The sequence below is a fragment of the Orcinus orca genome, chromosome 6 (genome assembly GCF_937001465.1).
Source record: "Orcinus orca chromosome 6, mOrcOrc1.1, whole genome shotgun sequence".
In the NCBI taxonomy this organism is placed as follows: domain Eukaryota; kingdom Metazoa; phylum Chordata; class Mammalia; order Artiodactyla; family Delphinidae; genus Orcinus; species Orcinus orca.
In genome coordinates this window covers 96587673-96615023 of record NC_064564.1, presented here as the reverse complement: position 1 = coordinate 96615023, position 27351 = coordinate 96587673, and the positions used below count along the sequence as shown (strand labels likewise).

Here is a 27351-nt window from a genome sequence, read left to right as displayed (position 1 = left end):
ACCACATCATTTTCTTTAATCCTCTTGTCAGTTGAGAAGTCAGAGGCAGGGAAGTCCGGTTGGCTAAGTGGTGAAGAGGCTAGGCTCTTGAGTCAGAGTATCTGGATTTAAATCTTAAATCTCCTACTCTTCTTGATGTCTAATTTCCTTACTCTCCATGCTGTCTAGTTTTCTCATTTCTGAAATGGGGATGATATTCGTACCTATTTCATTGGGATTTTGTGGGGCATTATAATGTAGTACTTAAAAGTGTGGTCTCTGCCAGCGTTATCCTGATACCAAAGCCAGATAAGGACACTATAAGGGAAAAAACCAAACCAAAACAACAACAGCAAAAAACTATAGGCCAATATCCCTGATGAATACAGATGCAAAAATTATTAACAAAATACTAGCAAACTGAATTCAGTAGCACATTAAATGGATCATACACCATGATCAAGTGGGATTTATCCCTGGGTTGCAAGGATGGTTCAATATACGCAAATCAATAAATGTGATACACCACATTAATAAAATGAAGGAAAAATTATATAATCATCACAATACGTGCAGAAAAAGCATCTGACAAAATTTAACATTCTTTCATGATTGAGTATATAAAGAATGTACCTCAACATAATAAAGGCCATATATTATAAGCTCACAGCTAACATCATTCTCAACAGTGAAATGTTGAAAGCTTTTTCTCTAATGTCAGGAACAAGACAAAGGTGTCCATTCTCACCACTCCTATTCAATATAGTACTGGAAGTGTTAGCCAGAGTAGTCAGGCAACAAAAAGGCATAAAAGGCATCAAAGTCAGAAAGGAAGAAGTAAAATTATCTCCATTTGCAGATAACATGATCTTATATATAAGGAAATCCTAAAGACTCCACCAAAAAACTGTCAGAACTAATAAACAAATTCCTAAAGTTGCAGGCTAAAAAAATCAACATGCAGAAATTGGTGTTGTGTTTCTATACACTAAAAACAAAGTATCTGAAAAAGAAATAAAATGGTACCATTTACAATAGCATCAAAAATGATAAAATACTTAAGAATAAATTTAACCAAGGAGGTGAAAGATCAGTACATTGAACACTCTAAAACTTTGATGAAAGAAATTGAAGAAGACACAAGTAAATGGAAAGATAAGCCATGTTTATAGGTCAGGAGAATTAGTATTAAAATGTCCATACTACCCAAAGCTATCTATAGCTTCAGTGCAATTCCTATCAAAATTACAATGGCATTTTTAACAGAAATAGAAAAACAATCCTGAAATTTGTATGGAAGCACCAAGACCCCAACTAGCCAAGACATCCTGAGAAACAGGAAAAAAGCTGGAGGCATCACACTTCCTGATTTCAAACTATACTACAAAGCTATAGTAATTAAACAGTATGGGACCGGCATTAAAATAGACACATGGTCCACTGGAACAAAATCCAGAGCCCATGCATACATAGTAAACTAATATTTGACAAGGGAGCCAAGAATACTCAATGGGTAAAGGATAGCTTCTTCAATAAATGATTTGGGAAAACTGGATAATCCCATGTAAAAGAATGAAATGGGACCCTTATCTTATACCACTCACAAAAATTAACTTGAAATGGATTAAAGACTTAAGTGTAAGACCCAAAGCCATAAAACTCCTAGACAAAAACATAGGGAAAAAATCTCCTTGACATTGGTCTTGGCAATGATTTTGGGATATGACATCAAAAGCACAAGTAACAAAAGCAAAAATGGACAAGTTGGACTACATCAGTCTAAAAAGCTTCTGTACAGCAAACAATCTGATTTAAAAATGAGCAGAGGAACTGAATAGACATTTTTCAAAAGACATACAGATGGCCAACAGGTACATGAAAAAATGCTTAAAATCACCAATCACCAGGGAAATTCAAGTCAAAACGACAATGAGATATTACCTCACATCTGTTAAAATTGACTGTCATCAGAAAGATGAGATAAGTGATGGTGGGGATGTGGAGAAAAGAGAATGCTTGTGCACTGTTGGTGGGAATGTAAGTTGGTGCAGCAACTATGGAAAAGAGTATGAAGATTCCTCAAAAAATTTTAAAAATAGAACTACCATATGATCCAGCAATCCCACTTCCTTCATAGAAGGAAGATCAACTAATCTCAGGTAGCTACACAGAGACTTTCTATCACATTGTCCTATTTTAATATTTTGCATAGCATTTACATTAATTTTTTTTTAACCTATGTGTGTAATTATTGTGTCTCCCCTCACCCCACTAGAATGTAAGGTCCATGAGAATATGGGCCTTTTCTTCCTTGTTCATTGCTGTTTCATCATTGCCTAGAATTTTGTTTGACATATGATAGGTGTGCAACAAATATATTTTGTACAATTGGATTATTGTTATTTTGATAGACTGTAAACAGAATAAGGGCAGGATTGTGTTAGTCTTGTTCAGTGATGCATCCTCAGGACCTGGATTCTAGGAAATTTTCAAAATTTGGAAGATAATATTATAGATGAGGAAATTTAGAGAGGTTAAGTACATTTCCCTAGGTCATTTAGTTAGTAATGGCAGAGCCAAGGCTCAAACCCAGGCCTTCCTGACTCTAAATTATTAATACCATAACACATAAAGTGCTTGGCACGTAGTTGCCACTCAAAGGGCAAGTCCCTTCCTCTTCTCTTAATTCACTATTCTTGTCTTTGTTAATATATTTATATAAATCATTTCAAAGTTATACACAATGGACATGTACCATTTGGGATTTATATTTTTCATGTAACATTCTTTAAATATTTTCATATGTCACTATAGTTCAGGTACTGATTTTCTAGGACATTTTGAAGATTTGTATTTGTTTCAACCAGCTTAACTTGTCACCTTTTATATTTTATTTCAGGGCCTGGAGTCAAGTGTTAAAGGTCTTGGTATTTCGTTTACTTTGAGTCTGCAACAAAACTGAGAGAAGTATAAAACATAGATTATAGTGGTCCTTCTAAAGTGTAAACAAGTATGGTTCATGTACCATTTTGTACAACCTACACACTGTGCTAGGCAGTGGAGTGGAATGCGCGGTGAAGAAGATGCTGTCTCTGCTCTCGCAGTAGCTCAAGTCACAGTAGAGGAATCTAGACCTGACGTGCTTTGGTTTTATGTGGATTCTTTGAATGTAATGATCCACCTTCTCCTACTTTTCTCCTGTCTTTAAGATTTGTTGAAATGTCTAGAGGGCTTATAGAACTTTGTGCCCTGGATAACTGCCCTCAGGTAAACTTAGAATTGTTATTAATGGAAATGTTGTCCTCAGGAGGGTTGCAAGATGATTTGCTCGTTGTCTTTGGGTTGAAGCATTAAAACTATCAATTAATTTAGTGTATTAGGCTAGTGTAGTATGCTGGGCTTAATTTTCTTGGCCATTGTGATACAGCTTTAAAAAAAAGTATTGAGATAAAATTTAAGCAGGTTGCTTTTATCTTTTATTTTTAGATCACCACACTTATTAATCATAAAGATAATACCAAAAAGTCTGATAAAACTCTGCAAGCAATTCAGCGTGTAGGACAAGCCGTAAACTTGGCAGTTGGAAGATTTGTTAAAGTAGGGGAAGCTATAGCCAATGAAAACTGGGACTTGAAAGAAGAAATAAATATTGCCTGTATTGAAGCTAAACAAGCAGGTATGTTAAAGCCTATTTATACCAATTTTCTTGCTTTGGATATCATGACAAATTATTGTCTTATTTTGAGTAAAGATGTGTACTGTGTTTTAGCCCTTTTATTACTGATGCCTGGGTCATTAAAGCCCTAGATTAGCGTCCAGGAATATTGAATTTCTCTTGGATTAAGTCCTAAATCTGAAACATTGAATTCTTTCACTGGGCAGGGTAGAAGCCTACCATCCTGGCCATCAGCCATTGAATGCAAGAGGTATAGAAGGAACATGAGGCATGGACTCTACTGTCAAGGAGCATATTAGCCTATTTGCCATCATGTAGGAAATGGAAATAAAAATAAGCCTGTTCCTGTCTCTACATCAGACAAATCTGACTTCAGATTTCCTGATGTCTCACAAGTCTATAACTGGTGGCATAGAAGTTTGAGAGAACCTGGGGAGTTTTGACGGATACAGATAATTCAGCTTTGTTAAAGTGTCATTTATCCACCTATTCTTTAAATAAATATTTACTCAGTGCTGGCCATATGCCAGGCATTCTTCTAGACCAGAGGGATATAGCCACATAGAAATCAGTATATAGTCTGCCCTCGTGGAGCTTGCATTCTAGTGAGGGAGACCATAAACAAATGAATAAATAGATATGTGCATAAGGACAGGTGGCGACAGTTATCATGGAGAAAATTGTAAAGCAGAATAAGGGTTAGGAGACCAAAGGAGGTATATTTTAGGGAGGGCAGGGTTTTTCAACTTTGATGCCGTTGACATTTTGGGCTTGATAATTCTTTGTTGGGGGTGCGGGCTGCCCTGAGCATTGTACAGTCCCTAACTTCTACCTATCAGATGCCTGTAAATCCCTTCTTCCCCCATTGTGACAGCCAAAAATGTCTTGACATTGCCAAATGTCCTCTGAGGGATCAGAATGGCCCCCCCAGTTGAGAACTACTGAAATCGGGGGGTGGAGTCAGGAAATCTCTCTAAGGAAGTAACACTGAAGCAGAGACTGCAGTGAAGTGAGGACCCCAACTATATGAATATCTGGGGGAAGGACATTCCAGGCAAGGAGAAGAGCAAGAACAGGTATGGCTTTCTAGGCAAAGATAGGAACTTTGGGCCGTGTTCTAAGTGTCACAGTGGGGCTAGTGGAAGGTTTTGTGCAGGATGGTGACATAATCTCATTTATATTTTAAAAGGATCCCTGGTGGCTGCTGTAGGGAGAATAGATTTTAGGAGGTATGGGGGTGAAATCAGAGACCAGTTAGGAGGCTGTTGTAGTGGTTCAGGTGATAGACGATGGTGACTTAGACCCAGTGATAGCACTTGAGGTGGTGAAAAGGAGTTGCATTTGGTTATATTGAAAAGGTGGAGCTGGTAGGATTTGCTGATAGTTTGGATGTGGGATGTGATGGGAAGAAGAGTCATGGATAACTCCAAGGTTTGATGGGTAAATGGTGGTGCTCTTAATTGAGATGGGCAACCCTGAGAGAGGAGCAGGTATGTTTGGAGGGTCATCATGGGGGGAAGGGAGTGGGTGAGATAAGGCCAAGTAATGTGGAGGAGCCAACCAGGCAATACATGGCCCTAATGTTATATGAATGACTTCAGGTACTATTCTATACTTGATAGATTGAGGAATTTGGGGCCAGCTGAAAGACAATAAATTTGTGTTAGAAATCTTTCTGGTAGTACGGAGGAAATGAACAAATGAGGGTTGATTGAGAGAGAGTTGAGACTAAAGGCAGAGAGATTAATGTGGAAGCTTTTCCAGTAAACCAGGCTAAACCAAGACAGTGTGTTAGGGATATGAAAACCAGAAAGAGTACACTAAATATTCACTGAGATGATTAAATGATAGAACTTGGTTATTGGCTAAAGCAAAGGGAGGATTCTGACTTGACTCTTGGGTTTCTAGCCATCACTAAGATATAGAATAGATTTATGTAGGGAAGGGGGATGGCCTTATTCTATTCATAATTTATGTTTTGCCTACATATTAAAAGAGATTTAAGGGAATTTCCTGGCGATCCAGTGGTTAGGACTCAGTGCTTTCACTGCTGTGGCCCGGGTGCAGTCCCTGGTCGGGGAACTAAGATCCTGCAAGCCGTAGGGTGTAGCCAAAAAAAAGAGAGAGAGAGAGAGAGAGAGAGATGTAAAATAGTTAACAATTAAACATATGTTTAATAAACCCATTAAAATAGGAGATGAAAATAAATATACTAGAAACTTTGGCCAACATTGTTACTCTAATTAAACATGAAATTTATCTTTGTACTTCCTGGAAAGCAAGACAAGAAATGTGGGAAAGAAGGGGTTATATAATTCTCATTGTTTGTTGAAAGGAAACAAACCGCTTGTCAAGAGGAAAGTGACTTTTTTTCCTGGAACTAAATTGTGTGGGCACTTATACAAGAGACATTATTACATAATGCCGTGGACAATTCAACAGAAAACGTAGAGATGTTTTTCATGTTACTGTTTCTTAAGCAGACCCTTAATTAAAGCAAGAGTAAGGGTTTTTAAAAGAAAGGGCAGCCTGAGTCCTCACCTTATTGGCTTCGTAGCATGTCACCGTGCTCAGTGTAAGGTGAGAAGAGGATGTGTACACCTACCCCAGCTCCAGTAGACTGTGCTGCCCTGCAAGTCCTGTAAGCCTAGGAGCTCCATGCAGGTGTCTTTTGGATGCTGTCTGGTGTCATGGGCTGCTCCTGTTGTCTCTTCTCACGTGAGGTGCCCTTTCCCTTCTTGAGAACTGCCTCTTACGGTCACTCAGATAATATAATGAGAATGGTGCCTCCTGGAGTTGTAGGATATGGAAGCCTTATTTTCTCTTAACATATACAAATTTAAGACTTAAGTCACTCCTGGAATGTTTCTAGCACATAGAAACATAGTAGTCATTTTCTCCTTTGGACCATTTAATATTCACTTGAGGGGAATAATGTAAAGTAGTGATAAAGAACTGTGGCTTTGGAGTCAATCCCAACTCTTCCACTTGCTAGCAGTGTGATATTGGGCAAGCTACTAAACTTTTTTAAACCTCAGTTTTCTAATCTATAAAGTGGGGATATTGTTAGTGTTTATAGCAGTGTTTTGACATAATGCATGTATGTATTTGGCACATAGAAAGTGCTCAATAAATATTAGTTGTCATTGTAATGATTATTTCTAACTTTTCATTCCCTGTGTTGAACTTTTGCATTGTGTTTTTACTTTTTTCTAATTGAGGTATATTTGACACACAACATTATATTAGTTTCAGGTATACAATGTAATGATTAGATATTTGTATATATTGTGAAATGATCACCACAGTAGATCTAGTTAACATTCACACATAGTTACAAGATTTTTTTTTCTTGCAGTGAGAACTTAAGATTTACTCTATAGCAACTTTCAAATATGCAATACAGTATTATTAACTATGGTTGCCAGGCTGTGCATTACATCCCATGACTTATTTAGCTTATAACTAGAAGTTTGTACCTTTTGAGTCCACCCATTTTGTCCACTCCGCAACTGTTTTTACTTTTTACTTGGCTTCTAGTCAAGTTTTACATTTTCTGTGGGCACTCAATAAATATTTGTATTTGACCGACTTTGAGTTTTTGCTTTAAGACATAACACTAACTAGTTACATATAACAGGTTAAAAAATGACAACCATGAAACTATAAGGCAGCTTTGTGACTTTTCCAGGGAACTAATTTCTGAACAGTCTATACTTGGAACAACTTTATAATGTTAAGGAAGCATTTAACTTTATTGGTGGAGCTAACCAAATGTTACCGTCCCACACACTTAGGGCTAAATGCCTGGGGTTTAGTCAGAAAAAGGAAAGGTTAAATAACGCCATATGGGCAAGCTCGTATGTAATATCTTTGATGACTGAGAGCTACTGGAAAAAGTAACATTTTCCAGGGGTGCAGAGGAAACATTTTTATACTTCTTGCTATTACAAAGTGATACTTTTCCTCTTGCTCCTTTCTCTGTACGTTAAAGTTTAATTCTAACCTCTTTTTTCTCTTCATATTTGCTATATAAACTTTGTATTAGTTACCTATTGCTGTGTAACATATTAACCCAAACTTAGCAACTTAAAACCACAAACATTTTATTCCCTCACATAGTTTCTGAGGGTCAGAAATCAGGGAGTAGCTTAACCAGCTGGTTCTGGGTCAGCGTCTCTCATGAGGTTGCACTCAGGGTGTTGGCTGGGCCTGCAGGTTTGGCTGGACTGCAGGATCTGCTTTCAAGCTCCCTCTCTTGGTTATTGGCAAACTTCACATTTTTGCTGGCTCTTGACCAGAGGCCTCCGATTCTCCCCATGTATACCTCTCTGCAGTAGTGGCTGCGTGCAACATGGTAAATGGCTTCCCTCAGAGAGAGCAACCAAGATGGCAACCTCAGAGTCTTTAACAACCTAAGGTTGGGTGTAGCATACTGTCACTTCTGCCATACCAACCCTGGTATCCTGTGGGAGGAGAGAACACAAGGATGAAAATACCAGGAGGTGGGGACCATTGGGAGCCATCTTGGAGGCTGTCTACCACAGACTTCATCTGTTAGTAGAACTTCAGCTGTTGTCATGTTATGTAACCACTCCATATGTAATGGCTTATCTTTTGGGTTTTCCTGTATCATTTCAAATTCCGATTGTCTGAAACTAAATTTATCATCTCCCTTCCCATGCCCTTCTGACTTTTTTAAGTGACTTAGGTTTACAACCTTGAAGCCATTTTTTTCACTTTTCCTTTCCTTCGTATCACTGTTAAGGTCCGAATTTTATATTTTGTTCCCTCAGTATCTCCCGAATCATCTTTTTTATATTCCTATGGCTGTCATCCTAGTAAGTTCCTTACTGCTTCACACTCACAATTAAAATAGCTGCCTGGTTAGTAGCCTGGCTCTGAATCTCTCCTTTCTAGTCCATTTTATATGCTTCTATCAGACTAATCTTCCTGAATCCTGACTCATTATGTCATACCTTGTGATATGTCCATTAAAATTCAGATAATTTTTCTCGAGATCCTTAACCTCTTAGGTGTATGTAATAATATTGACAAGAGGGCTTTTGTGAGAAAATCAATCCATTATGTACTCAGACTTATTTACGACTTAAAAATGATCTTGAACATTACAAGATGATGAAAAGTTTATTTTTTTAAACTTTTAAATTTAAACAGTAAGGTTTGGGAAAAAGTTACAGTCTGGTTTAATTTGGGGGGACAAGAAATATTTGAATTGTTTTATTGATGGATAATTGCTATTACAGAAATCAAAAGATTTTCATAGCAACAATGAAGAAGAGACTTTTTTTTTTTTTTTTTTTTTTTGCGGTTCGCGGGCCTCTCACTGTTGTGGCCTCTCCCGTTGCGGAGCACAGGCTCCAGATGCGCAGGCCCAGCAGCCATGGCTCACGGGCCCAGCCGCTCTGCGGCATGTGGGATCTTTCCGGACCGGGACACGAACTCGTGTCCCCTGCATCGGCAGGCGGACTCTCAACCACTGCGCCACCAGGGAAGCCCGAGGGATGTTTTTTCTAGGCCCACTTTTCACTGAGGATGTCTCCTGCTGGGGCCCAAAGTCTTGTCTTCTCTCCCTGCATATCCATAAAAACCCAAACCCCTTCAGGTTGTGGAGATGGGCAGTGACACCCACCCCCACCCCTGCCCCCCTGATGCTCCCTCTACCCCCTCAGCCCTAGCCAAAGCCTGGGCAGCTGCTTACTTCTCTGCTTTTAGGTTCTTCCCTGGTTATTGGTTCCTGGGATCTCTCTTTCTTGACTTTATAGAGCAGGAGGCTTTTGGGATCATGTAGTTTGCCGTACCGCTGGAAACAAAAGTTATAATATTTTTCAAACTCGATGAATGTAACAGTTTTTCACAATTCTTAGGAATGTACCATTATTTTGCCATTAGAGAACCTTATATGATAATCCTTAGGTTCATCAAGAAGAAGCTATTTCTTATTCCTGAAATAAGACTCCGAAGTTGAGTTTCTGCCCATTGAGCACATTACCTTAAAGATTAAAATCTGGATTTTAATTTGTGTGACTTATTCCCAGTTTAACCCCCCACCCCCCACCCTTTGCCTTTCTTCTTAGGAGAAACAATTGCAGCGCTTACAGATATGAGCAGCTTGAATCGTCCAGAATCTGATGGCCAGATCACAATTTTTACAGATAAAACAGGAGTTATAAAAGCTGCAAGATTACTTCTTTCTTCAGTGACAAAAGTGTTATTGCTGGCAGACCGAGTAGTCATTAAGCAGATAATAAGGTCAAGAAATAAGGTACTTACCTTTCTAATGTTTCTACTTGTGTCTTTCAGGGTTGTTCAAAAAGTTATTTCTTTTTTTTTAGGTTAACTGCAGGTAATTCAGCAATGCTTATCTGTTTTAATTGTTTATTATTCTGTCTACAGTTTAAAAGTGATGCTTCATCTATACCTGTAATTCCTAAATGTATATACTGGGCTCAAACTTTTGAATGCAAATAACATTTCTTCTCAGAAAACCATTATCTACTTGTTGAGGTTTATTGGTGAAAACTTTTCATGTGTACAAATGTGGGAAGAAAAGCTGAACACCATGACAATGTATGTAGTAGAAACCTAGCTGATAAAAATACTGAATTTCGGGCTTCCCTGGTGGCGCAGTGGTTGAGAGTCCGCCTGCCAATGCAGGGGACATGGGTTCGTGCCCCAGTCTGGGAAGATCCCACATGCCGCGGAGCGGCTGGGCCCATGAGCCATGGCCGCTGAGCCTGCGCGTCCGGAGCCTGTGCTCCGCAACGGGAGAGGCCACAGCAGTGAGAGGCCCGCGAACCGCAAAAAAAAAAAAAAAAAAAAAAATACTGAATTCCTCAGTGCCTTTTTTCCCCCAAGTCAGACAGTAACAATTTATATGCTTCAGAAAAAGCTCAATTACCTGAAACCACAATTATCCACATTATAAAATTTCTGTATGCAAAGTTCCTAAATATTACTTAATAATCATAAAATTTAGAGAATAGATTTTAACTCTTCCAGTCTAGACTTCTTTCAGTCTCTCAGATAATGGCCATGCTTCTCCGTCAACAGGGAAGCCAGGGTGTGTACAATTATTTATTTATTTATTTATTTAGCTGCGAGTCTTAGTTGTGGCAGGCGGGATCTTCGTTGTGGCATGTGGGATCTTTTAGTTGTGGCATGTGGACCTCTTAGTTGTGGCACGCAAACTCTTAGTTGCGGCATGCATGCGGGATCTATTTCCCTGACCAGGGATGAACCCAGGCCCCCTGCATTGGGAGCGCGGAATCTTACCCACTGGACCACTAGGGAAGTCCCAATCACTTCTTTCCCTGGATAATCCCCTAGGCAAAGAGGAGGGCAGTCAGCCAGGGAAGGGATCCTCCCACTGATCTGAGGACAAAACTACCTGGCTAGTATTGAGTGAATTGAAAAGTGTAAGTTTAAAGAGAAAAAGAAATTGGAGCGGTGAATCGGACAGTGCTAGAGGAATAGGAACAAACCTTCCTCTCTTTGGAAGACGGAGGTTCTGCTCAGTGGTGGCAATCTGCCTTATCTACGTTAATTGCCTAGGCTTCCTGAGCTGCTGGGGCAGATTAACATGCCAAATATCCATCATATCCTCATTAAAAATAAGTAAACACAGGCTATCTGTGTTTTCCTTACCTATCTTGGTCTGACTAAAACTAATCCAGTACTGTTATTTTAGAGAAAAGTATTTGAAAATATGTTTCACATCTATTTACTTTACTTCTAAATATCAAGAAAATACATAACGTTCTCTGTTGGCTGTGTTACAAACATGCTCTCTATCTACTCCTGGCTGCCCAAAGCTTCTTGGCAATTAACTGATTCACCACAGGCAGTTTCTGACTGATGCAAACTCTTCCTACTCTTGAAGTCCCTAATCGCCCTTTCCACTCCTTACTATGCGGGTGACCTTCCTTCCACTTTTCTGAGGAGGATGGGGTTCCCCCAGTTCTGGTTCACTGAACCTTAAAGCTTCTGTGTATCATCTTTTATCCTTATCCGCCTCCTACATCTATGAAGATTTGATTACCTTAGTCCTGCACGTTCCCGCCTTCTCCAGACCTTGCTGCATAAATGATCTCTTGCATATTTAGTCATTTCCTTTACTTTTTCCTTTAATTTTCAAGTAAGCCCAAGTCTTCCCATCCTAAAAAGAAATCATTCCCTAGATGATTCTAACCTTTGAATCTGCATCTACTTCTCTGAGTCCTTTCTTCTCTGTCTTTTCCTCGGACTCTTTCTCAACTTCCCCCTAGAATTTAGAACTTCTCTTTTGTTCCTCTCTTGGCTCAGGTTTGATGTCTCAGTCTCTTTCACATCTAAACCTGATAATAAAATAATGTCTGTTTTGCAGGTTCTTGCAACTATGGAAAGACTGGAGAAAGTGAACAACTTTCAAGAGTTTGTCCAAATATTCAGTCAGTTTGGAAATGAAATGGTGGAGTTTGCACATCTTACTGGAGATAGACAAAATGTATGTGTTTACAAAATCTTGAAATACATTTATACTTTTCAATTTGGATAGAGGTGTGATCTTTGTGATCATTTGGGTTGGTTTTTTTGCTTATTAAATCTATAATCTTGCTCTTGAAAGCCTTTCATAAATAAGCCAGGATAAAGTAAATAGATCTGTATGCCTTTTTTTGCTCACAGATAACAGTTAAATATTTTCCCACCTCACACACTGGGAAAGGTCATACTTGCCTTCAAGCCCCAATTCAAGTACTTCCTCTTTCACAGAACTTTCCATTTGACTCTTCTACAAGGGCTCAGGCAAATAAATGAGTCATCATACATATCCTGATAGTATTTTGTTATATGTCTCTTATTATTCTTTTTGTAATTTGTTATATATTATTCTGTTATTATATCTTTCTATAATTGTTCTATATTAGATTAATAGTAATAACCCAAGCATTGGGTGATCTGCATTGGCTATATGTTAGCTACTTAATATTCATGATTTCATTTAATTCTCAGAACATCCGTGTAAGGTAGATATTGTTATTACTGTTTCACACGTGAGGAAACTGAACTTGAGAAGATAATAAAGTTTCCCAAGGTCACTTTTCTAGCAGGTTGAACTCAATTATGTCTGATTCTAAAGCCTGTAGTTTTCAAACCGCACCATGATATTAGGTCTTTGTAGGTCTGTTCCCCAATTCACACTGTAAGTTCTGAAGTTTAGGGAGGTGGAAAACCATGTCAAATCCAGGATTGACTTTTTCTTGTTGTTGGGGTACTTGTGCATGTATTTATCCTGTCAAGTTAAATATATAATTGATCACTTCTTGAGATGCTTTGGTATAGTCCCATAGGCCATGGTTTGGGGCGTGAGCTTTCCTGGTTGTAGCTGGAGTTGGAAGGTGGGTATTGGCCTGGAAAGTGGCAGGCTGGATTATATGCTTCACTTAGTGCTTCTTGGACATTTGGGTTTAATGAGGCCTATGTTTCGTCCTGTGGACCAGCCCTCTAACAGATTGAGATGCCACCTTTTTGGATCACTTGCTATCAGCATACAATCTATGGTGTAAGGTATGGCTTACAAGTGTTATGTATACACACTTGATGCATTGTCAACTAGACCCACAGGTTTTTTTGCTAGAAGTCCTGTCCAGTATGTTAAAGACAAGGAATGGATGGAAATTTTAGAAGTGACCTCAACCTTTATTTTTGAAAGATGCTCCTAATGGATGATAATCACATGTAGGATACAGTCCTTTGGAATGTTACCTTGTGACCTGAATTAGCTTTGGAGTTTTTTGCAGTTTCTCATTTACTAGATGTAACTTTGCTTCTTTCTTTCCTATTAAAGAAAGCTGTACTGGGATGCAAGTAAATGAGAGTGATATTATTACAGGGGTAACTTTGAATCCACTCCTATTTATTAAAACAAATAAAAGGAAATCACTTTCAAACTTTAGGTCCTTGTTATTTGTAAGAAAAGCCTTTTCATCCAATGGACAAGTGAGAAAAAAAATTGACTAATATGACAGGTGAAAATTTTATGTAATCCAGATTTCATCATCCGTAAGTAAAGTTATTGGAACACACCCATATTAATTTGTTTATGTATTGTCTAGGGTAGCTTTCATGATACACTGGCAAAATTAAGTAGTTGTTTCAGAGACCAAATGAACCAGAAAGCCTCAAAAATTTATTATCTGGCCTTCTATTGAAAATTTTTGCCGACCCCTGATTTAGATGGTTACCAAACTATTATGAGAGTATTTGGTTGTAGATTTAATCAGCAATATTTGGAGATCTTCTGTGATAGCACACATTCATATCAAGGGCTATATGAAGAGAAACCAAATGAAAAAAAAAACAAACCCAAATACAGTGCCTACTTCAGAGTTTATATTCTAGTTGGGGAAAATTATATGCCCAAGAAACATCTTAAGAACATTTTAGAGCAGCATATTGGCTAAGTTTAGGATTAAAACAACAACAACAACAAAAAACTTGAGATGAATATGCACTTAGATGGGATTAATCAGACATGATCCCTGAAAGAGTTGGCTTTAAGTGTCTATTTTGAAGGAAATAATAGTCCACAAATGCTCAGTAAATAAGTCGCTTTTAATTAAGTAAAGCATAGGATGGTTGTTTCTGGTTGGGAGTGAGGTGTGTTTACATGGGCATAATGTCAGGTGTGCAGGCCACCAGAACATGAGCCACATGGCAGCCTCTCCCTAGGTCTCAGTTCCTGGCTGTGCTGCCCTTAATAAGGGCAGCTGTTTCTTTCTACTCTATTGTGTTGATATATTTACATTGAAGTGGTGACATTTTATAAAACATTTATTCTGGGTTTTTTCCTACTTTGTCACTTTTTAAAACAATGTTACTTAATTGTTGAGTATTGCTATTATGGAGTAAATTATTTCTCAAAAAATTGAGTTGTTTACATGATCCTAGACTGCTCAGTGGTTTTATTCCATGTTTAGGATTTGAAAGATGAAAAGAAAAAGGCAAAAATGGCAGCAGCTAGGGCAGTTCTTGAAAAGTGTACAATGATGCTTCTCACAGCTTCAAAGGTAAGAAAATTTTTGTTTTACTGTGTTGTAAATTAATTAAAAAACCTGATTAAATGCATCTAATTTATGTATTTTACACATTAAAAAGATGAAACTGATAAATTGGAATATGGGCTATAATAGTTAAATTTCAGTTATTCTTTAACAAGAATGTTAACTTCCATCCCCAGTTCCAAACATCAGGTAATCTATGAGTCAGCTTTGAGCAACTAAGCAGAAAATGGCTTATTAAGTGCTGTGAATGGAGGCCTGTCACACACGGTCACTGCCTGTGGGGTTTTGCTAGTCTCATTGGGGAGCCAGCACATGTGCTCTAGAAAAAGCTAGGCAAGTTAGAATCTGTTAAGTAACAGTGGAGTATTAAGTCAGCCCTTAGCTTGTTTATTCTGTAAATTCATACCTCTAAGTCCTTATTCTACTTTTAACAAAATTGTCAATCAAGAGCTCGTAATTTCAAACAGCAGTCGGCCAGCAAATTGGTACAATTCAAGAAAGAACTAGTAAACATCTCATTAGCAGTTTGTTTAGGATTGCCTTTTCTGCTCGGAATATTGCCTCGATGCTAGCATCAGTGAAGCCACAGAAACAGGATTCACGGGAGTCTGCTTGGAAGGCTCTGTTCACAGCTAGGCCCTGGAGTAGTTTTTCCTTTACATCATTTTTTAAAAGTCAAAGATGCATCCACAGTCATAAGACATCTGTTCATTTTTCCTCATTCTTTTTTTAGCTCTTGCACATATTAGGCAACATTTTAAAAGTTTTAATCATGATGAAGATATAGGGTTGTTGTTTTTTTTTCAAAAATTTTAAGTAAACATACTAAAGTATAAAGATACAGTTTTGCACTCTGCCTTTTTCACTTAACCTTGCTGTCGCTTTTTACTCATCCTACTTCCACTTTTAGTGAGGAGAAGCAGCTGGGTGAGCCAGGGACACGGGAGATTTTGGTAAAGAACCATTTTTATTAGCATGGCATATTCTCTGTAAGATTTTGTGTATTATGATATGGGCCAAATCTTAACATAAAAATTTTCAATTGTTTCAAAGACGTGTCTCAGGCATCCCAACTGTGAATCAGCCCATAAAAACAAAGAAGGAGTATTTGACAGAATGAAAGTGGCATTGGATAAGGTAATTGAAATTGTGACCGAATGCAAACCAAATGGAGAGACTGACATTTCATCTATCAGTATTTTTACTGGAATTAAGGAATTCAAGGTAAGAATAGAGAGAATATATTTTGTTTTTTTTCTTGCCATTTCAAAGAAGCATCATTATATGTAGTATCCATAGTTTTGTTTAATATTTTAGAATAGATGCTTCACAAAGGCAGATATTTGTCTTTAAAACAGTGCCACAGTGTACAAACTTAATATTCAGTAACATAAAGCTTAGGGTAGTTTGTACAGAGAACACTGGTCTAGGGTTATAGTAGCTGCTCTGGCCCTGTTTAGCTGTATGGTTTAGCTGTAGCCTCTTGTCCTCTGTTTAGAAGTGTTCCCTTCCCAGCTCTAGAGCAATGCCATACCATCATGGATGATTACAGACAGCAGATCTGGAATCTGCTGGAATCCCTGCTCTTCCTTGTGCTATAGAATAGATACTTTGAGACTGTAGTAATAGTGATAGCATTAATGATGCTTGAAGATTTTAAATGAACAATAATACATGCTAACATTTATCAAGCACTTATTCTGTGCCAGCCCTGTGCTTTAAATGTGCGTGTGTGTGTGTGTGTGTGTGTGTGTGTGTGTGTGTGTATCTCAATCTCACAAGAACTATTATTATTATTCCCATTATACTGTTGAGGAGACTGAGAAACAGAGATTAAGTAACTTGCTAGCTAGAAAGTACCAGAGTTAGGATTTGAAAGTTGGCAGCCTGACTCCAGAATACCCACCGTTTCAGGCCAGAACTCATCACAACTCAGAGATGGTGACAGTGCTCTTTAGTGAGAGTGGTGTCTAGTCGGGAAGACCCAGGGAATTGTCTAACACAACTCCCTCATTTAATACGTGGGAGAACTAGGGCCCTGAGAAGTTCTCTAATATGCTAAGGGTTACCTCCCTCTCTAGTAGCCAGGGCTGTGACAGGGATGGTATTCTTTCCATCTAAGTAGGAACATGGGGTGGAAGAAAGTAATGGAAAGAACATTTATTTTTAGGCATCATGCTCTCTCAATAAGTATTTTCTCATTTAATCTCTAACTTCCCTTTTAGATGCATATTACTATACCCATGTTTTTGAGGAGGAAAGCTAATATGTGGTAAAACCCTTGTTTAGAACCAGGACTTTCTGATCCCAAAGTCCATGACCTTTCAGTTTATACCTCTGAGTCTGCTTATATGCTGTCTGTCCTACCCCACATCTCCTCCTGAGGGGGAGGAAGCTACAGGGACCAGTCATTCTTTCAGAGTTTTTATTACTGAAAGGAATCTTAGAGATAATTGTTCTAATTCTCTCTTTTTGTTAAGGCTGAAGGGATAGATGTCAAAGGTCAAAGGATAGTAAGGAAACAAGTGGGGGTAGAGCCAGGTCTTTGGCCTCTTGACGCTGCATTTCTGGTTCCAGGCTAACTGAGGGCAGCGTGGTGCCTGTGGCCGCTGCTGGCAGCTCCAGCTGCTGATCTCTTCGCCAGCAGGCATTCTGCAGAGCAAAGCGATCGTGAATAGACTCAGTCTCACTGTCAGTGCTTATATTCTTTGCATCTGTAGAGGGAAACTGGATACTTTATTCGTTACTTCGAATATATGAACAGATCTTATGAAAACATGCAAATAAGTGGCTTTCAAAAAAAAAACTCTACTAAGTTGCTGTTTAAAAACATATATATGTTTTCTTTAAAGGAAAATAAAAAAGTTTAACATAAATGGTATGTGGACTGATTTTTATGTTGTAATTCTGTTTAAATCCTCAAATTCTTAGGTTCTCATTGTCAATTCCATACCTCACTTTTATCCATGTTCTTTCCTAGCTTAAAAAAAAAAGAAAAATCCTGTCTCCATAGAACAGAGTGATTACTGGAGATAACTTGGGCCAGGAGGAGAAGGGGAAGTTATTACTTCCCTGTGGCCTCTCGACCTTCCCAAATCTTGGTATTTTCAGGGATCATGTTAAAATGGGTCATATGTAAGGATTAATTTGGAATGATAATTGTGAAAGGACTTTAAAGTGTGAAACAAATGTAAGTTATCCTTATCAGAGCAAGAATTGTGCCCACAATCATGATCATCACCACCTACTGCCTCTCAGCCCAGGTAGTTTCTGTGACATATTTCAAGGGCTAGAGGTTAAATAAGGTTGAAGTGACATAGCATATCTCAGAAAGCTGAGAGAGAGAGAAAATTGTACTGGTGAACATGTGTTCATCACACCTTCAGGGAACTCTAAGCACAGGCTGGCTGAAGTGAAAGAAGGTTTAGGAACTCAGAGAGATGAGATAGACTGTTAGAAAGATATGTAAAGACAAGACCCTGGAAGGTTTTGTGTTATGAGGTACAAGTTTGGGCTTGGTTTCATAGGTGTTGAGCCAATTAGAGGGAGGTGGCAATATCTGAAGAGGTACATTTTAGAAAGATGATTGAGGTCCCCTGGTAGAGAATGTTTTGGTCAGGGAGGTACTGTTGGGGACATAAGACAAAATGTAGGGAGACTAGTTTTGCTGAATTAATGAAGGAAAAATTGATGCCTTTCCTAGTCCCTTCTATACCCCATACCTTCCACACCATTCCCCCTGGGCTCAACACATTCATTTTTGGCTGTAACATCTACCAGGACTTTGCCTTGGCATTTTGTCAGATACAAATCCTTTACCTGGAAGCTGGTTCATTTTTCCTACCAGTTGCTACATGATAATGCTCCTTCTGCCTTAGTATTCATTGATCTCGTAGAAATGCTTTGTTAACGACTATAGTAATAAAGCTCCGCATGGCCATTGGTGGCTCTCGAGCAATGTGTCCTCCTGGGTTAGTGGACAATAAAGTCATCCCTGGATGCTGTATTTCTCCTGAGCTTTCAGACAGGGAAAGAAATTGCTAGCGTCTTCCTGGGCCCTGGGAGAAAGTACAGCCTATCTGGTTAGGTGGGAATGTTGACTCATGTGGATGTATATCCTTTTTGTTCTCAGATGAATATTGAAACTCTTCGGGAGAATCTTTATTTTCAGTCAAAAGAGACTCTCTCTGCGATGCTGGACGCCCTCTTGGAGCGCACAGAGGACTTTACTGATTGTGCCTATACCAGCCACGAGCACAGGGAACGCATCTTGGAACTGTCAGCTCAGGCCAGGATGGAACTGCAGCAGTTAATTTCTGTGTGGATTGAAGCTGTAAGAGCTTTATTTCATCAAAGTAAATCTTCTGTAATAGCTTTTCCCTGGAGCCCTGAGAGTCGTGGCAGGCGCCGTCACCACCAGGAGTGTGAATGTGGTCCAGAGTGGGCCAAGGGTGTCTCATTCCTTTTCTGTCCCCTACTTGGCCAAAGCATCCTTCCCATAAGCACTCACGGTATTCTAGGCCTGTTGTTTCTCATCCTGGCCAGTCTGGATTCTGTGCCACCATCACCATCACTAGTTCACCCTGTCGTCCCCACTCTTCCACCAGACTCACCTCTGGAAAATTCCTCCCCAAAATGCTTCTTCAGAGTGAAGAGCAGAGGTTCAACCAAGCCTAGAGGTTCTTGGAACCTGAGTCTTACTGCTGGAGCCGTTCAGATGTGAACAGTTCTTAACTCTGAGGACAGCTGATTTATAGACACAAGGATTTAGAAAACTTATTGAGGTTTAGATGCAATGAAGACCAGGGTAGATCCAGCTGGCAGGTGAAAGATTTTTCACTTTCGCACAGATTCCTGGTCTCAGACTGGTGGGCAGCCACTTTAAGAGCCTTAAACAGGCTGCTGGTGCGCTTCAAACGTGGGAGTTATTTGGGCAAGAGTGGCAAGGACTGACAGAAGTGGTACAACACAGGAGGTGTGCACCCAATCTCTTCTAGAGCGTGGATTACAGATTTGAAAGGTAGAGCCCTGAGACATGTCTCTGGCACCATTTATTTATTTCTTAGGCCTAGGATATGTCAAAAAAGTATTTAACATGGTTTACAACATACAGCATGGATAGAACAAATCTGGAAATCATGGACAAAAGCTTAGGCAGTAAAGATGAAGAAGGGTGAATGTGCCTGAGAGGGTCCAGCAGTCTGCTTCTTTGTGAAGAGATTGATTTATGAATGTAGTATAAATCACAGATTTCCCTCATATTTTCTTGGCATCACAATATTGCAAATGCTCATATTAACAGGAAAACTTAACTATAGTAGAATGGTGTCAGGGATAAAAGCAGTATTTTGTGTTTAGTTTGAATTGTCTATGTGATATCTAATCTGAAGTGTAGATTGCTTCAGAATTAAATTTTAAGCCCAACATGCAATATAAAGAGTTTCTGTGAGGAAGCGCTGTCTGTGTTGGGCATCCAGTTCTATCAATACTTAAATTTGCAGTTAGCACCTTTCACATGTTTCACAAGCACTTGGATCTCTGATTCTGTATGTCAGATGTATTGTTCATTCACTTTTTCAGCAGTTGTCACTGAGTACCTTTTATATGCCGGGCACCGAAAATCTAAAGATGAATAAGATAAAATCTTTGCCTGTAAGAATTTTGCAATGTAGAAAATGTGGGAAGGTGTGAAACGAGTACAAAAAACTTTGTAACTGTCCTAAGAGAAAGTACAGATCATGTGTTGAGAGGGTTTAAAGGAGGTTGAATTTGTATTTATCTAGAGGAATCAAGAAGCTTCATGCAGAGATTGACATTTAACTGATTTATTCATTCAAAGAATTGTATACCTGCTACCTTCTATTTGCTGTGCCAGGTATTGTGCATTCAGTGGTGAGCAGAATAAATGTGATCCCAGCCTTCACAGAGCTTACCAAGGCCTAGTGAGGAAAATAGGCTTTAAATAACAACAACAACAAAAATCAAAAGTACGTATGTAATTGCAAACTAGGTTGATTACTTAGAGAAAAGGTTAGAGAGGGTAAGAAGAGGGTCTAATCTAAACTGTGTGATCTAAGAAGGCCTTTCTGAGAAAGAAACATTTATGTAAGGACTTGAAGATGAATAGGGTTTTAATTTTTATCTAGGTTAAAATGAAGAGATGAGAATTCCAGGCAGAAGGTAAAACAGATTAGTTTTAGACATGATAAATTTATTAAAGAAAATTAGATTTAAAAAATTCACCTGTTTAGAGTAGAAAAATGTAACTAAATAAAAATTCTCTTTTCCACTCTAACCATAAACAGATGAATTTTAAAAATCTACTTTTCTTTTTAACTAAACAAATTGAGTTTATTAATTAATTTATTTTTGCTGTGTTGGGTCTTCGTTTCTGTGCGAGGGCTTTCTTTAGCTGTGGCAAGTGGGGGCCACTCTTCATCACGGTGTGCAGGCCTCTCACTATCGCGGCCTCTCTTGTTGCGGAGCACAGGCTCCAGACGCGCAGGCTCAGTAGTTGTGGCTCACAGGCCTAGTTGCTCTGCGGCATGTGGGATCCTCCCAGACCAGGGCTCGAACCTGTGTCCCCTGCATTAGCAGGCAGATTCTCAACCACTGCGCCACCAGGGAAGCCCTACTTTTCTTATAGTTCACAGATGATATTAAAAATTTATGATGTTTGTAGTTTGAGTAAAATTGGAATTACAAGATGAAAAAGCTAACTCTTCACATGTACTTTTAAAACTTTTTAGCAAAGAAAGAAAACAAAGAGCATCGATGAAGAACTGGAACTCGCTATATTGAAAATCAGTCACAGCCTCAATGAACTTAAGAAAGAAGTAAGTATAGTTTGAAATCTAGCCTCTTTCAATCCTTTCAAGTTGTCATGTTGTATGGTATATATAAAATGCCTTAGCATTAGTATGTTCCTGTGCCCAGAAAATGTTTGTAAAGTTTTCCTTTGACCTAGTTATTTTGAAGCCACTGTTTTATTAGTGCCATCATTCTCAAAGCTTGTACACAAATGTTTATAACAGCCCAAAACTGGAAACAATCTAAATTTCCAGGGAATTCCCTGGTGGTCCAGTGGTTAGGACTTCACACTTCCACTGCCAAGAGCGTGGGTTCAATCCCTGGTTGGGGAACTGAGATCCTGCAAGTGGTACGGTGTGGTCAAATAAATAAATAAATAAATATCCATCAACAGGGGAATCAATAAATGAATTTTGGTATAACTATATTAAATGCTATTCAGCAATAAAAAAGAACACTATCGATACGGGCAATAACGTGGATGAATTGCTTAAACGTTACACTGAGTGAAAGAAATCAGACACAAAGGTGTGTATGTGTAATTCTATGTAGAAAAAATTCTTAAAAAGGCCAAACTGATTTATAGTGACAGAAACCAGGTCAGTGACTGCTGGGGTCAAAAGGGGGGATACTAACTACAAAGGGGCATGGGAGAACCTTTTGTGCTAGTGGAAGTGTCGTAAATATTGATTATGGTGGTAGTTACTTGGGTGTAAATGTTTGTCAAAACTCATCGAACTGTACCCTTGGTACATTTTGTTGTATATAAATTATACCTTAATAAAGTTGATATTTTAAAATGTTCTTTTGGCTGTGAAGATTTCCCTGTTCCCTGGATGAAAACTTTATCATCTAATGACTTATTTGGTCACTCTTAGGTAATTGAAAGTCACTTTAAGTCAGGGCTTTGTGAACTACAGCCAGGCTGTTTTTATAAATAAAGTGTTTTGGGGGGACACAGTTCTGCCCATTTGAGTTGGGTAGTTGCGACTATGTGGCCTGAAAATCCCAAAATATTTACTCTCTGGCCCTCTACAGAAAATGTTCACCAATCCCTGCTTTAGGTCGTAAAACACAAACTCAGTTCAAAAATGAGAATGTTCATTCCAATATATTAATCAGTATTTTTTTTTTTTTTTTTTTGCGGTACGTGGGCCTCTCACTGTTGTGGCCTCTCCCGTTGCGGAGCACGGGCTCCGGATGCACAGGCTCCGGACGCACAGGCTCAGCGGCCATAGCTCACGGGCCCAGCCGCTCCGTGGCATGTGGGATCTTCCCGGACCGGGGCACGAACCCGTGTCCCCTGCATCGGCAGGCGGACTCTCAACCACTGCGCCACCAGGGAAGCCCTATTAATCAGTATTTTGATTCATTCAATTGTAGGGCTTTGCTCCTGTTCCCCACTCCTCTAGCCCACCTAGGGCTTTGGGGGAAGTGTGGTCTTTTGTCTCTCTTTCAGGCCCTTCATCTCCTATTATCTAGCTTCTGTTCCAGATCTTTGCCAGGTTGTGACACGGGGAAAGAAGAGAGGAAGTGGGGAGTTCTTAGTGCCCGGTGCCCTTATGAGATGCACTGGGCTCGAAGATGTTTAAAGCTGACTTTCTCTGTCGTGAATACTTGAGTGCTCTTCAGAGGCTTTCCTGGTGCCTCCCCTGACCAGCCCCTTACTTTGTAACTTCTGTGCCACTTTGCTCCCTCCATTTTGGGGTGTGCCTGGGAGGGGACTCACAGCAAGCACCAGAAAGACCCTCCTCACAAAAACCTTTCTTCTCTCTTATCTCTAATTTCTTTGTTCTTTTATATTTTTAAGAGAGTCAAGGGCTCAAGAGAATGAATTGGTTTGGGAGAGTTTCATATATAAATTATCTGGTGATGTTTCATTGACCTCTGTTGAAACCTTCATTTTAACATCCTGTTAAACATTAGAAGGATATGGTCTTCTATGGTTTAAAAAAAGCCTACTCATTTTTTCCAGCCTATTCAATTTAAACTAAACTATTGTTAAGACTGTGACTATCAGTTGAACATAAAATCTTTTGGTGATAGCCTGAGTGGCTTTCCATAAGCTTCATTTTCCTTACCTCTGAAATGGGTATAATAACATCAACCTAGAAGAATTTTTATAAGGATTAAGGGAGATAATGTCTGTAAAGCTACTTACAGTACCTTGCACAGAGCAGGAATTTCATGTTTATTCACCCTTCTTGCCTTGGAGTTTGTAAGTAGTCTCCAGAACCATTTGTAAGATTTACGGGACCTTGAACAAGTCACTCAGTCTCTAGGGACCTGTTTCATAGTTTGTAAAATAAAAGACTGGCATTAGCTATTTTCTATGACCCTGATGGTTAAACAAAATCTTTTGAATTCTTATGTGCATTTAATTTCCAAAGGAAAATGCATTTTAATGTCTTTGTTTCTGACTGTAATTATTCTCACTTGATTTGGTGAATGTGGACTACCCTATTGTTAATTTTGTACAAAGTCCTGCAATTTGAATGGACATTGGATTACTTCCAGGAAAAAAAGAATCACTTCATTCAAATAGGCTTAATTAAAAATCAGATTTTCCTTAGGACAATGTTATTAAAAATGATCTCTTTCTGGTGAACCCCAAAATAACCTGTCATAACATTTTTTTAAAAAGGCAGGATAAGGAGAAGAAAAGATTTTGGAGTTAAATAGTATGCAAAGATGTTCAGTGAGAGTGAGCAATGCTTAAAATCCATTCCACCTAAAGTTAAATAAAACCTTGAGGTTTTCATTATCCTTTTATCCATCATTTCTCCTGTGACCCAAGAGTTAGACAGAAAAACTGTGGATAGCAATATAAACTGAGTTAGTTCAGTTCCTGTGATAATGTAGGTATTTAATAAAATTTGTTGAATATATATTTTATATATACATATATATATATATACACCCTTCAGCAGATCAAGTGGGACTGATATGAGGTTGCTACTCTTTAGTTTTTAAAGTACTCATGAGGTTTTTGGTCACAAAACCTTATTGTTTGTTGTCTTTTTTTCATTACCCTTCACTCCCCACATCTGCAGCTTCATAATACAGCAGTTCAGCTGGCAGCAGATCTGGTAAAATACCACGCTGATCATGTGGTTCTCAAAGCATTAAAACTTACTGGAGTAGAAGGAAATTTAGAAGGTTTGGCTGAATATGCCTGCAAACTCTCTGAACAGAAAGAGCGGCTTGTTGAGGTGAGCAATAGGTTGCTTGTTAAAGAAACTGTAGTTTAATGAAAGCTGTACTATCATCAGGTAATATTAACACAAATACAGTTTTTGGTTTACTCATAAGAGGGTTTTCTCTCTTGCCTTTGGAATTTTAAAAATATCATGTTTATCTGTTCTTAAAACAATTTGTCCTCTAAAACAAAACAATAAAAAATGCTGGAACCCACAAATGCCCTTCTTAACCTCCTTCCTTATTCCATCCAAGAGATTAGATCTTGGAGTAGAGCAGTGGAGATACATCGTATGACCCTGTTTGTATTTGAATCTTTTGAGTCTCAGCAGGAAAGAGATGGCACGTTCAAATTAGGTTAATCTTAAGAGGGTTTAATAAAGGAGCCATTTACAATTGCATGGATAGGATGTGGGGACACCATGAGAGTACAGGAATTGGGGTTAGTGACAGCAGAGCTGGTACTACTCCTACAACCAAATTAACGGGGGGAGTGAGTGGTTTCTGGAAACCGGAAGGGCACAGAGTCCTTCAGAGAGCCTTGAGTAGTTGTGGTTTCAGGACTAGACACAGAGACAGCCCACGGCAGCCTGCAGGGAAAGAGCATGAGAATAAAGGCCCTTACCCTCCAAATCCCTGCTGCTGTATTGCTAGGGCTTCTCATTGGCCAAACAGCTGTAGACCACATAGGTCAGTCTCCCAAGAAGGAAAAAGAGTGGATATGGAGGGACAAAGAGAAGACATTCAGCACAGTATTCCTTCTCGGAATCTCTCCTGTTCTGCCCAAATCTTTGTTGTGTGTTACTGATGCATAACCTGCCCCTTTTGTTATAATTCCAATTATTGATTGATATTGTAAGCCTTCTACCTATTGAGAATGTCAGACATCTGCTAGTAAAGAAATGTATACTTAACCCACATGCACGTGAAGAATGTATCCCCTTGTATATATGAGGTACGTCCCAGCCAACATGTATATTAATGCACAGATATGAACCATCTAGCTCTGTTCATATTATCTAATGTCCCATGCTCACTGAGTCTCACATACTAATGGTTAGAAGGAGCTTTTAGACTAAGCTTGGCTTCCTCTCCTTTATTTGTTTACATCTGAAAACTACTAGGGAGCATTCTTAAAATGACTGTAGATACATCTCCTTTTTAAAATAGATCTGATGCTGTTTTGTTTATAAATCAAGTATTGTGACTGCAGGCAAACTTGCTAATTATAGGAATCCTGCAGCAAATCTTTTTAAAAAGTGAAAAAAAATTTTTCCCTAATTTTCTGTTTTAAGCCTCAAGAAATTATTGAAAAATTATTTTCAAAAATTTTCACTGATACAGGCTCTTTACTCATTATATCAGTCTTGCCTAATCCAGTGTTATCTCCAGTAAAAGGTGTGTTAATTGACAGGGAGAAGTGTTATTTGTTGGCAGAAAGAATGTGTAGCTTGTGGTAACTGACATAGTTTAGCTGAGAGACCTTGGATAAGTCCTTCTCTGAGCCACGTTTCCTCATACGTGAAATATGTGGGCACTACAAGGTCCTTTCAGGATTCCTCTTGATTCTAATATTCTGTGACCACCTTGCCATGATCAGATAGGAAGTAGAAACAGTAGGGTAAATGCTAATAAACCCGTATTTGTTCCTGCTTTGCTCCTAGAGAATCCGTTGGTAACCAATGCAATATTATAATAATCTTATTAATGTACAAATTTATTTTTATAGGTTTTAATGTTTTATTTTCTTTGTTAATTATAAAATGATGCTATGTATTGTGAAGAATGAGAAAGTTGAACTGTAGAAATGGTTTTTTGTAGACCTGTCGATTGCTGAGACATGTGTCTGGGACAGAACCTCTTGAAATAACCTGTATACATGCAGAGGAGACATTTCAGGTGACTGGCCAGCAGGTATGATCAACAGCAGATCGTTCCTTCCATATTATGTTTTATCTGAGTGTCATAACAAATTGTGCACAAGGAAGACACAAATGGTTTTGCATAACTACGGGCCAAATCTACTGAGCGAAATGAAGGTAATGGAATTTTTGTTGGTAGTGTGCCAGAACATTCCATTGGATTATCTAGTCATCTGACAAATTAGAGATTGGCCCATTTAATTGATGCCCTAGTTTATATCTATTTAATTGAAGCCGTTTACAATACAGGTCGTTATAACATGTTTGAAAACTAAGTTATCATTATGTGATAAGCCATAAAAATACTCACATGTTTTGACCCAATAATTCCTAAGGACATAAGGAGATTAAAAGAAAAATAAAAACAATACTTGTTACATTACTTATAATAAGATTCAGCTGGAAGCAAAGTAACACTCTTAAGTTAGGTAAATAATATATTATGATGTTATAGTAATAATTTTGATAACTAGAATTAGCAACATCAAAAAATGTTTCATTAAAATGTTAGGTGACAAAAGCAGGAAACAGATTTGTTTATATGCTATAATTGCTACTATATAAAATGTACATATATAAGAAAATGACTATAAGAATGTGCAGAAATGAAAGTTCTGCTTGTTAGGGAGAATTGTGAGTTATTTTTTCTGAATTCTCTATAATATTACTTCGTTTTTATAATTTTCAAAAGCATTTTAACAAT

The 27351-nt window shown here is 38.5% G+C and overlaps 1 protein-coding gene across 4 annotated transcripts in view; it reads left to right on the top strand.

Moving 5' to 3' along the window:
- Positions 1–27351, top strand: part of CTNNAL1 (catenin alpha like 1) — a 58014-nt gene that overhangs the window by 13564 nt on the left and 17099 nt on the right. For 2 of the 4 annotated variants that reach the window (XM_033427475.2, XM_033427476.2), the window contains exons 2-10: positions 3466–3655; positions 9754–9941; positions 12042–12161; positions 14635–14724; positions 15772–15942; positions 18851–19051; positions 21468–21554; positions 24582–24740; positions 26548–26640. In XM_033427475.2, coding sequence (XP_033283366.2) covers positions 3466–3655; positions 9754–9941; positions 12042–12161; positions 14635–14724; positions 15772–15942; positions 18851–19051; positions 21468–21554; positions 24582–24740; positions 26548–26640 — 1299 coding nt within the window. The remainder of the gene's footprint in view (positions 1–3465; positions 3656–9753; positions 9942–12041; positions 12162–14634; positions 14725–15771; positions 15943–18850; positions 19052–21467; positions 21555–24581; positions 24741–26547; positions 26641–27351) is intronic. The other 2 variants (XM_033427477.2, XM_033427478.2) reach the window with 2 other exon arrangements.